The 12,257-nt window shown below is 44.5% G+C and overlaps 1 protein-coding gene across 2 annotated transcripts; it reads left to right on the forward strand.

Annotated features, from left to right (window-relative positions):
• The first annotated feature begins 1,710 nt into the window (after positions 1 to 1,710).
• Positions 1,711 to 12,184, forward strand: znf512 (zinc finger protein 512). 2 transcript variants are annotated; one of them, XM_046372712.1, is made up of 16 exons: positions 1,711 to 1,989; positions 3,530 to 3,711; positions 3,789 to 3,844; positions 3,986 to 4,044; positions 4,934 to 5,508; positions 5,742 to 5,831; positions 6,086 to 6,190; positions 6,330 to 6,454; positions 6,749 to 6,835; positions 7,014 to 7,112; positions 7,197 to 7,364; positions 7,507 to 7,704; positions 7,857 to 7,958; positions 8,048 to 8,110; positions 8,519 to 8,617; positions 8,712 to 12,184. In XM_046372712.1, the coding sequence occupies exons 2-16, from the start codon at positions 3,612 to 3,614 to the stop codon at positions 9,522 to 9,524; spliced, it is 2,739 nt and encodes a 912-aa protein (XP_046228668.1). In that variant the 5' UTR covers positions 1,711 to 1,989; positions 3,530 to 3,611; the 3' UTR covers positions 9,525 to 12,184. The 2 variants fall into 2 exon arrangements, with proteins under 2 accessions (XP_046228668.1, XP_046228667.1); XM_046372711.1 differs by having other exon boundaries at positions 3,579 to 3,711.
• Positions 12,185 to 12,257: the final 73 nt, after the last annotated feature.

The raw sequence follows: 12,257 nt of genomic DNA on the forward strand, positions 1-12,257 counted from the left end.
CTTGATGAGCCCCGTTAGTGTTTCCTGCCAAGTGGACAAAGAACTTTCTCCACGGTGCTACGGAGAGAAGAATGTTTGAGTCATCACTGACTGGCTGAATTTCCCTCCATGATAATCCATATTATTCTCAAGTTACCCAGCAGACAGACTATATACAGTAGTTAGAATAGCAGAAGTGCTCTATATAAAGTGTAATTTGCTGCTAATACAGGCGCAAGTGTGACGTTCACTGACAAACGCACTGCATTTCCTGTGGCTGCTTCATAGTAAAAGTCAGCTCATGGTTTGCCAGTTAAATGCTTTCATTATGAAGCAGCAGTAGGAAATATTCACTGTACATCAGTGGCAACTTAGCAAAGCATTTTATTCTGAGAACATTAAAACCAACAAAGATGGGAACTTACTAGATACTTATTTAAATGGAAGTTGTCAGGATTATCATTTTAAATGTGGTCAGTGATAATTATAAAATGTATTTAATAAGAAATAAAATAAGACTGACAGAACAATGTGGTCAGTTTATGAAAACAGCAAATTCATTTCCTCACCAGGTGCCTGTTTCATCTGTCTGAGGAGGAGATAAAGAAACAGAGAGGAAGCATTTTAGTCAAAATCATTTAACAAAACGAAATAAAGCTTAAACAAGTAGCATGCGCACATGCTTCAAATGCTGCTTGGTCATGGCTGCTCTCCTTTACACAGTCCACAACAGAATACACAACAGCTTAGAGTATTACTGTGATATTCAGATGAAATGTTTGGTACAGAGGCAGCAGTTCACGGTCTCACAGGGATTATGTTAAACATGCCTACTTACAAAACAGATGGATCATTTCCTTGCAGTGTCCCTGGCAGATCCATCCCTCAGCCAACAGGAAAACAGTTAGAGCTCCTTCCTGTGAGCGAAACAGAGTGTCCTCACAAAGGGTGTGGAAGGAGAAGAAGGGGAGAACACAACCAGCTCTCAGCAGCTGTGGAGTCTAAATGTGTAGAATTTTTGTTAAGCTCTTGCATAATTTTTAGAAACACTTAATTCTGAGAGGGACATCAGCTCTTCCATAAATTCTACCTTAATTCAAGAATTTCCCTTCAGGGATAAATAAAGGAATTCTGATGAAGCTTTATAAAATTAAATTTTTGCAGTCCTTGTTGAAAATGTGTAAGCTGAATCACATGTCCAGGTCATATTTAAAGCCAGAGCTGGTCATTTATTTTGTTAAATCTGTAGAAAATCTTAAATGTCACCAAATATCCACCTACTGGTACCCTACTCCCCCTGGTGGAGCGGACCTCCTCATACAGGCAGGCTGGTAGCAGGAGGACCCGCCTCACCCTGCTGACAGCTGCTGCCTTCAGGGTCTGCTCGTAAGCTTCTGTGACTGAGCTTTGAAACATAACAGTTGCTTTTATACTACTGGGTGGCTTATCCCATAACAACATATCGTAATTTCTTAGTGGATAAAGCTATTAAATAAATGTAGTATTGGTAAAAGTACAATATTGTGGTAGGGTGGAAGTGTAAAGTAGCACAAAATTAAAGCACTAAAAGTAACTCAGATTTGTACTGAAGTACAGTACTTGATTAAAAGTACTTAGTTACTTTCCAGCCCTGTTCTTATTCGAAAGTGGCAGGCACCCATGGTTATGGACTTCTTCACAGAACATATACATTGAGGAACGGTGTGTTTCCGACAGCCCGTGAAGGCAGCAGCAGATGCGGGTCTTATTTGTTCTCTCCGGCAGGAGGGCGTTCCGCTGGAGAACATACAAACACACAGTGCTGAATTATGCCGGTGTTCGTGTGCAACGGCCCACATTCGGATGCTGTCTGAGCTAAGGGTCCGTCTCGGTGTCTGAACACCCGGATCGGGCCTTCCTTGATGTTAGCCTTCCTGGTGGTTATCACTGCCGGGGGAAAGGCGACAGAGGAGGCCAGGCTCGAAGACATGGAGGCTAACCGTCCTTGCAGAGGGAGTGAGCTGTAGGACGGTAGGCTCGGTCTCTCTATCACACACAAACACACACATTTGTTCCCCCCGTCAAGAGACAATGAAAGGTAGACAGGACAGGTCACGGTGTCTCCCCGTTAGCTAGCTAACACTAGTTCTGTTCTCGCTGCAGTTTTGAAAGCGGCTGTTCTTTCCCGTCGTCGTCAAAACCAACATGTTTTTTTGTTTGTTTGTTTGTTTTTTCTAAATCATTTTATCCACGGACAATGATGATGATGGTTTAAAGTCTCTTTGCTCCTGTCCTGGAATGACTGTTTCTATCGGGTTTCACTGGACCCAAAACACAACAACAACAACTCCAAACACTTTAATTTAACTGATGGACATTTTCTGTCGTTATTCGTCAGCTCCGTTCAGTGTTTGGGCCGTTGAAGCAGCAGGCAGGGGCCTTGAACGTGACATCGAAACACACGATGGAGACACAACACACAGAGAGTAAACACGACGGCTGCTGTCAGTCCACAGCAGCAGGAGATGCTCTGCAGCAGCACTCAGATAGTTTAATACCTGCATGATGATGCAGAGGAAGTATTTATTTTATTTTATTCATTTATTTATGTTTTGCAACGTTTGTAAGGTAAAATGCAGCGGTGGAAGAGCTATTCTACCTTCATGAAAGTAGAAATACTGCAGTGCAAAAGGGACAAACACGCACTAACGTAACATTCATTAATATCTTGCTCTGTCCATATATTTCTCCATTATTTGTATTTGTTTAATTGCAAGTCTTCAGTTGTGTTTTCAGTTATGAATGAATAGTAAAAATACAAACCGATACAAATAAAAGTCCTGCTTTGAAGTAAAACCACCTTGGCCCATAATCATGTGTCATAATTTGTCAATTGATATTTATTTTGTGACGATAATCTAAATGTAGAAAAGTAACACACAAATGGAAATATGCAAGTAAAGTACAAGTACATAAAAAAACTGTACTTAAGTACACCACTTGAGTAAATGTACATTAGTTACATTCCACTACTGGCAATATAGCAGCAGCAGCAGTAGTAGTGCTAGTAGTGGTAGTATAGTCATCAGGCTCAACAGGTAAACACAGAACTTTTGACAAACTAAATTTTAACATAGACGCAAGAATCAAAAGTTGTTTGCATGGGGTGATTACTGGCCTAATTTAACAAATAAACAAACAAACAATAAAGCTATGAGGATATTAATTATTTCCTCAAGCATGTGTATCTAAATTAACCCGAAAGACAAATGAAACTGAATGTAAAACAGGATCAGTAGATGCTTTGTTGACAAATTTTAGGCAGCTGAGACACTTAAAATATTAAAATCAACAAAACAAGTCAGGAAATTTAAATTTAGCTTAAAGGAAAGCAATGAAATGCTAATAATTGCAATAGTCTTAAATTTTCCCAAGCAGTTTGAGTGAAAGCAACACATGTACCTGCTGTGCTTGGTGGCGCCAGAAATACTTTATCAGTACATATAAAACACCAGTTATTGATTATTTGTACCATTTGGCTTAAACTTTGGTCACTTTGGTTATAAAACAGGAGCCAGAGTGAATCCCTGACGTTTGTCCTCCACCTCCTGTGCTTTCAGTGGTGGCCTCTGCAGGGTTTTGGCACTCGTAGGATGGACCCTGCACACAGTGGAGGGGATATGTCGCCTCTGTATGTGCCAAGAAAGAGAAAGTCTGCACAGTCACAAGCTAAAAGTGCAGTGCCATGTCCAGGTAACAGAGAAGCCACTTATTCAAAACACTTGGTGGTTATTTTAGCTGAGGAAAATCCTTTTCTGCTTCTCCAACAGTGGTTCAGCGAATGCCAGGAAGAACCTGTGAATTAAATGCAGATGGATATCCCAAGGTAAGCACGAACTCACACTGCACAGGACACACATGCTGTTGCATGCTGTGGTTTAGGTTTTTTTATGTAATCCTCAGAATCTGTTGACTTTTTGCACGCCGCTGGACTTCAGCTTCACAGCTTTGTACTTGAATGTTTTAGAATGACGAGTCTCAGTCCCAAGATGCTCTAAAGATGAAAAGAACCTGTGGTAGAAAAAGGTAAGGCACACCTGTTGATTTGCATGACAGACACTGCAAACTCAGCATGATGATGAATGTGTCTCTTGACATGGAAGACGCATTTTCTGTTTCAAGAACTGTCTGCTGTTTTCATAAGGTGCTTGCAGTGTGTTTGATATGGGAAAGTGGTTTGAACAAAGTCATGTTTTATGTATTTTTGGATTAACGGGGACTAATCCAGCAAGCTAACACAGCAGCGATGTGATGTTGACTGAAAGTCGGTTCTTTGGCTCAACTTTGAAGAGTTTCAGTGAGCACAAACAGAAGGAGGCCAGGATTAGCAGGCAGAGCTCCTCTTAGAAAGTGACCACTTCAAGGACCGTTGGTACATTGTTACAAAGCTAAGTTTGGTTCAGCTTCCTGCCAAAATACATGCACCTGCTGCTGCAAACCCACCGGGAACTCAGAGCAAAGTGTGTGGTGATTCTATAAGTGGAGACACACCTTTTAGTCATATTTATCTTTCCTGATTCTGGTTCTGTTCTAACTGGCCAGTTTGTCTGACCTCTGACAATCCGACCGGTCCCACAACACCTCGTTTGTTCATGATAACATCTGCATCATTTTTAATCTGATTAAAAAACATACTGTGATGACGGCAGTGTTCTGATGTATGTTGACATCATTTCGTCATGCACTTACACACTGCTATGAGAACAACTGAAAGTGAAGGTGACATTGCTGTCATAAGCTGGTGCCTCAGGTGTCCTAAATTTGCTGCAGATTTTTTTGGTTGGGGGGTTTTCCAGATGCTAGTAAAGAAACTTTTAACTTCAGAAAACACCAGCTGACTGACCATTCAACATGGTTAGATTATTTACTGCCTCACCAGCTAAAAAACTTCACACAGAGTACTGTTTTCTGTCAGGTATGAGGACCTCCAGAGTGTTTCCATAGGAACGTTGGATTACCCAACCAGCAGCTGCTCAGTCATGTCATCAGGTGGCCTGGCCAATGGGGCAGACCCGGGGTCCGTGGCCCCGCCTACTGCAAGGGTGCCACCAAGACTAGTGGAGAAGGATGTGTGGCTTCAAGGCCCGGAGGCCAACAGGGAGCAGTCCCAGCCTCAGGACCAGAGCTGGAGCTCCAGCAGGGACAGAGGCCCCGACGCCTGGGCCCCTGCTAGAGACCGACCACAGGAGCAGGTGTGGAACTCTGGCAGAGACCGAGCGGGACACTCCAGTCAAGACCAGGCATGGATTCCAGGCAGGGACAGGGTCCATGCCGGGCAGGAACAGGGCTGGATGACAGGTCGGGGACGAGGCCCTGAGCAGGGCTGGGCAGCTGGCAGAGACCGAGGCCAGGACCAGGCCTGGAACTCAGGCGGGGATCCAGGAGGAGGCCGGGCCTCCTCAGGGCCAGAGCAGGCGTGGGGAAGTGGTGGAAGCCAAGACCAAGCCTGGAGCAACACGAGCAGAGACAGAGGACATGTCTGGAGACCTGGTGGGAACTCAGTAAAATATATTACAGCTCTGATTAGGAATATTTTTCTTTGTGTTTTGCATGATAATACTAAATTATAAAATTAGATTAATTTGAGTCCTGGACCCTGACTTCAGCTCATCTGCTTTGTGTGTGAGTGTTTTGGGGTTGTGGTTGCAGTTTTGTGTGACTCCTCTTGGATATGTTTTGGTATTGTGGTTTTTGGACTTTGTTCTGTGTGTGTTTTGTTGAAGACCTGAACATGAAGAAAGTCCAGAGAGTTGAGATGGAGCAAAGCCTGACTGTTAATGACTTTCCACAGCCACCAGAGGGCAGAGACTCCTGTAAGTTACCATCAGATTATTTCCTGCCAAAATAAACAAGAGTAAAAGGGACCAAATCTGCCGTGATGGAGCATAAGAGAAACAATCAACTTGCAGGAGTTTGACAGTTGATGCGACAATTGTGTTGTGTTTCCTGCCCAGTCCATAACAGATCTGTGATCAAGGAGAAGAACGTTTTCTTACATGAAATGAGCATCAGAAAGCTCTCAACATGTACTGCATCAGCATCAAATCTAAAGTGTAATGTATTTCAGGTTCAGATGGAAACAGTGTTGGTGAGGCGTCGACGGCCCAGCTGAGTGAGGAGCAGAAACCCCACATCCCCTCCACCAGGAAGGAGCCTCCTTCTTACCCTCCAGGTGAGACAGGATGTCTTTTCAGATATGCAGCTGCACAGAAATGTGAGGAGTGATGCTCAGAATATGTCTGGGATGCTCCTCCTCCTTCTGAAGCACTTCGGCCATAAAATAGCAGGTTTGTTTTGTTGACATCCACCAGGAAGTCAAGAGGAGCGTTGGCAGCTGCAGATCGTGGCCAAAGGCAGAGTCACCTGCCCAAAGTGTAAAAGTGTGAGCAGGAAGACGGTGGAGGGGCTGAAGAAACACATGGAGAACTGCCGGCTGGTGAGCGCTCAGTGTTCCAACACTGCGTCTGGCCAACCAAAGAGTTCAAAACATAATTAATGCGTTCTGATATGTTTTCACAGCTGAGGATATGCTTGAAATTGAATATGATCCTTAAAATGCTTGATTTTCAACACAAGCTGGTCTTCTCTCCATATGTGAACTGAAACAATCCCATCGTCTCATTATTTGATTCACGTTATCACCCACATGTGATGGGGTAACTGGGATTTATCTGAACTGTTAAACTCCTCGTTTACCCTGTAAACACTGACTTTAGTCTGTTGTGTGCAGCAACCGTTTACCTGTCAGCACTGTGGGAAGCAGCTGAAGTCTTCAACAGGGATGAAGTATCACATCATGGCTGACCACAGCCATCTGGTAAGACCATTCAGCTCTCCTGAACCTCTCTAAACCATTTCCTCAAACTCACACACACACACACACACACAGACACGGCAGCAGTTTCAGATTTTCCTTTATTTCAGTTATGTATGATGATTTTTCATTGCTTCACTGGATGTCTTACATAATGGCTCTTTGTCCTGTTCGTTTATAGCCCTCATCAGACGACGCCAAGGACCTGGATGATCGGGTCATCAAAGACAAGCTGCGTAAAATCCTGAAGAGACTGGGCAAATTAAAATGCTCCAAAGAGGTAATCTCACCTGAGAGAGGAGGTCTGTGAGGATGAGAAGAGAAAAGATGATGTGAAGTGTTTCCTTTGGTCTTGTCTTTTCAGGGCTGTAACGCTGCCTTCACCAGCATCATGGGCTACGTGTACCACATGAAGAAGTGTGGGAAGGAGGAGTCCGAGCTCGAGAAGATGCTGCTGAACTGCTCGCACTGTGGGAAAACCTACAAGTCCAAAGCCGGTCTGGAGTACCACCTGAAATCAGAGCATGCCCCCGTGAGTCATACTTCATGTCAGACTGAAGAAGTAGCCAAAATCCTCCACAATGAAGGACATTAAAGTAAAATCGCATTGGTTGCGCTGCATGCGACTGAATCGGAGTATATTTAAATATCTTTTTCTCCTCCTGTTAACACAGACGCCTCAGAAGAGCGAGGAAGACGAGGCACTGAAGGCCCAGAGGGAGGCCAACCCGGAGAGGACGGCCAGCGGCAGGGTGCAGCGAGCATCAGCCCAGGTGGCCAACTTCCACCTGGCTGAGATCGCCAACAACGAGCTGCCCAAAGACTGGCCCAAGAGGAAGTTTCAGTCGGACCTGGTGCCAGACGACAAAAAGGCAAGAGAAGCTTCACTTTGTCCTACATGTATACATGGAGCCGGATGGATATGTGATTGTTAACCAAGTGGTAGGCTCCTGTTCATGGCATTATATACTGAAGAAAGTGGCTTTCATGTGTTCATTGCCTTCCTGTCGTTCACACTGTCCAGTTGAAGTACGCCCGACCAGGTCTGCCTGCCTTCAGCCAAGAGGTGCTGAGGAAGTGGAAGAATGAGGTGAAGCTGCAGAGGAAAGTCCAGTGTCCCAACCAGGTAGGAATCCGTAGAGAGTCTCGTTATGGAAGAGGTTTTTTCTGTGAAGCGCAGAGCCCGTAATGTAACGTCTTGTGTGACCCCTTCAGGGTTGTGGCTGCACCTACACCAGCGTGTCAGGACTGAAGGCTCATCTGGGACTCTGCACGAGGGTACGTCAGCGATCTAATAAAATGTACAGTCTATTGAACATAAGAGAAGTGAACTTATTGGACTTATTGAACTTATGGAATTGCACATTGAAGGAAACCCTGTAGGTAATTTATTTTACCTCTACATTATTTTGTAACTGTTTTTGCACACTTTATGCTTTTTGCACTCTTCTTCTGTCCTTGTGATCTGCCACAACAAGTGAATTTTCCCACTGCGGGATCAATAAAGTTCATCTTATTTTATCTTATCTTATAACAATGAGTCTATGTATTGCAACACAAAATGCCAACCAGGATTGTTCCAAAATGATCAGTAAAATCACATTCTCACACACATTCACATTCACATTCAGGTTATTCCAGACCTCCTCTAACACTTCATGGCTCTTTTGTTTTCTCTGATCTCAGGGTGACTTTGAGGCTGGAAAATACAGATGTCTGATCTGCAATAAAGAGTTCAACTCTGAAAGTGGAGTGAAATATCACATCAACTCCGTCCACTCGCAGGTAACGAGTTTCGTGTTGCGCGAGCTCTTTGAAGAGCCCCCCAGCCCCGCTCACTTGTTTTTGTCTCTTATTTGCACTCCTCCTCCCTCAACAGGACTGGTTTGTGACCAACAAAAAGGCCTCCAAGAAGTTTGAGAAGTTCCTGAAAAACCAGCCCAAGGAGTTTGTTCATAACGTGGACAAGCAGATCGTGGATCAGTATCATCACAATCACCTCCAGCATCATCATCATCATCATCATCAGCAGCAGCAGCAGCAGCAGCAGCAGCACCAGCAGCAGCAGCAGCACCACCACCACCACCACCACCACCACCACCATCAGCAGCAGCATCATCAGCTCCAGCACCAACCCCTGCAGCACCCTCTGCAACCGCTGCATCACCTCCAGCACCAACCGCAGTACCTCCATCCAGAGCACCAGAACCTTCCTCCACAGATGGACACCCAGCTCCAGCAGCCGATGCTCCACTACACGCCCTTAGAGCCTCCGCCCGCACCGATGTGGGTGGATATGGACCGGAGAGGAGCAGTGCCGGAGCCGGAGCAGGCCCCCATCGAGATGGACAAGGACGATCTGGATGAGCCTGGAGAGGACAGCAGTGGGATGGTGGGGGAGAAAAGGAGAGAGAAGGGGGAGAGAGGAGGGGAGAGGGGGAAGGCAGATGGGAAGCAGAAGGAATGCTTTGCTTTCAGCGGTGGTGGTGGTGGTGGTAGTGGTGTTGGTGGGGGCAGCAGCAGCACCAGCAGCAGCAGCAGCAGTAGCAGCAGCAATACTGGCAGCTCATCCGGCGAATCAGAGGTGGAGCAGCAGGACAGGCAGAGACAGATGGACCAGTGGAACCTGAAACGGCCGGGCATCATGGACAGCATCCACCCTGATGCTGGCAAGCGGCAGAGGAACACTTAAAAAGACCCGAAATCTGCACCTGAAAGTGACACGTAGCCTAACAGCCGTCGTGCGTCCGAGCGGACTTTAACACAGGTAGAAAAAGATGGCAGCGGGTGTCTGTCCCTGCTTTACTAGTTGCGGCAATGTGACCTAGAAGAAAAGTGTGTGTGGTGGGAAGGCAGCCGATGATGACAGAGCTGCAACTTGGAACTTTTGGTGAGAAAGCTTTTAGCTGGTGATGGAGGCCTTCAAATGAAGCTCTCTGAGATGGTTGTCGTTGTATAGAGAAGTGTAAGTATCCTGTTCATCTGTGTGTTTATCTGTGACGGATTCTTTTCACTACTTTAAATGTGTCTTATTCCTTTAGAACGTTTGATAAACCTTCTTGTCTTTCATGTTTATCTTAAAGAGAAACACTAACTTTAACCCAAAGGGAGGACACTACAGTATTTTGTTAGACTTGTGTAGTCTCTCTCTCTTTTGTGCCTCTTGAGTATGATCTGTGTAACTTCATACTGCTCATCATGACTTTCACGTTCAACTGATTGGCCTTTTCTTTGCTGAATAACGTTGGTGTTGAGATGCGATTCGAAAAGAGGATCAGTCTGAGATTGACTACATTCATTTCTTTGACTGATCTTTCTCTGTAGTCTCTTAGAAGTTGTCAAGATGTGTGAATCTTTGAAGCGAAGTAACTGAAGAAGTCCAGACTCTAAACTCAAGGTTCCTCAGCAGATAGATCGGGCTGTTTGTGGAACAATCTGGTGATAAGTTACAGAGCTTATGATTCAGTATACTGTGTTATGTTGCTATACTGAAAGCAAGGTGATGTATTGTTTCATAGGCCCGCTGTTCTCTGTGTTTACATATGCGATTGGGGCTTAACTTCTTCCTGTCTCAGTAGATACTCACGCAAAGCGAACCTTTTAGGGAAGATGTTTTTTGTCAAACTGTTTGTCCTTTTCTTAAAAATGAAACTTTTATGTGTGATTTTTTTAAAAATCCGTTTTAAACACTGTTATTGTTCACCAAACTAAGCAAGCACAGAAATTTGATTGGGATCATAAAACAGCTGCCAGTAAACGTCAGCAGGTTGTTGAGCGAATGATGGCAGTAACTGATGAAGGAAAAATAATATACCCAGAACTCAACATGGAGGGCAGATGTTTTTCTGTTCTCTTCTGTCTTCTACAACGACAGACATGTTTCTGTCAGTGTGGCAGAATATTTAACCGGTAGCATGTAGCCTAATGCTTATGTACTCTGCATTTTGTATCTGCTATGGTGGCATACGGTTGTGGATGGCCGTCAGTCTTTTGTTTGTGAGATTATTTTGTATATTTTTTTTCTTTTTTGCATTTCTGAATGAATTTGGTTGCCCGCCCCCCCATGTGCACTTCTGTTAAGCCAGTTTTCCTTCTGAAAAAAAAAATTGGTCTTGAATTGAAAATTTTAGTAATATTTACAGCATGTAATGTTTCTGTTTGAAGTGCTTCATCCCTCACATGCCTTTTGGAAAAAAGAATGAAAAACAAGAGTAAAACCTCTCCGAGCATGGGTCACTGGAGCCTGGAACTCACAGGACACAAAGCAAACATTAGAGGAACGTCTCAGAATGAAGCTGATTTTGGCGGAGCGTTTTTATTTTGTTTGCTTTCCTTTTGATTAACGTCTTCACGCTGTTGAAGCTTCACTCGAAGCCTCGTCGCTGCTGAAATACTTCCCACGTCCGCTTACGCCCGTGACCAAATCTTCATCACCACGCGTGCACTTTGAACCGTCCGATGGCCCAGCGGAAGGCGGTTTATAAAGCAGCCCAGCAAACCTCGTCCCTTATCACTGAGAGTCTTACTGTTAGAGTGAAGCTTTGCTCACAATCAAACTTAAACTCATATTTCATAGGATAAAGGATTAACTGTCACTAGCAGCTCGTCTTCCAGCTCTCACTTTACTCACAGCAGCATCTCTTCATCCTAATGCTGGAGCTTAGTTCTGTAATCCAGATTTAGCCACACTAGGAAGGCCATAGCGTCATGTTTTTTGTATTTTGGTGCCAACAGAGGAGTATGCAATAGAACCAGAAGAGTTTTATCAGTGGTCATAACTACGACGTCCTCACCAGAGAGGACAAGTGAAAGGCATCAGATGTTTTCTCCAAAGTTTTGAGAGGCAGAAATGTTCCGTTTTGATCCGCAAACCCACGAGCCCCTGCAGATGCTGTGTAGCAGTTGGTCCTGACCTCCTGAAGTAGATCGAGGTCTTTAGGAAACGTTTTGGTCCAGTGGTCGAACTGGATGTGCTGCGGGAAAGGGAAGCTGTGTCGTTAGCAGTAAGCTCCAGAAGGAAGAGAGTGAAAATCTGTGGTCATGTCTTGTGCCCACGTCATCGCCATCCATACAGAAAATCCTCTCAGTGCATGTGACCGAGGCCAGATTTAAATTAAAAGCTCAGTTTGTAGTCTTGTAACATTTGTAACCACATAAAGAAAGCACTTAACGCTTCCATTTGGTGGGACATCATTTCTACTCAAGTGAGAATAGTTATGGCCTCAGCCAACCCTGCATTAAGAATCTGTACATTTAATATGTTATTACTTGTTTTTTAGAAGTTATGTGCTGCTATTTGATAGTACCAGCAGTGTTATAACCACAGATAATTAAAAGTTTAATTCATGGTCCCTTTGGTCTCTGTGTCTTCAGTTTCAGTGACAGAAAAAGTGTAAGCTCATCTTGTCTGGTCTGTATGTTTATC

This window comes from Scatophagus argus, chromosome 19, assembly GCF_020382885.2.
Source record: "Scatophagus argus isolate fScaArg1 chromosome 19, fScaArg1.pri, whole genome shotgun sequence".
Taxonomy (NCBI): domain Eukaryota; kingdom Metazoa; phylum Chordata; class Actinopteri; family Scatophagidae; genus Scatophagus; species Scatophagus argus.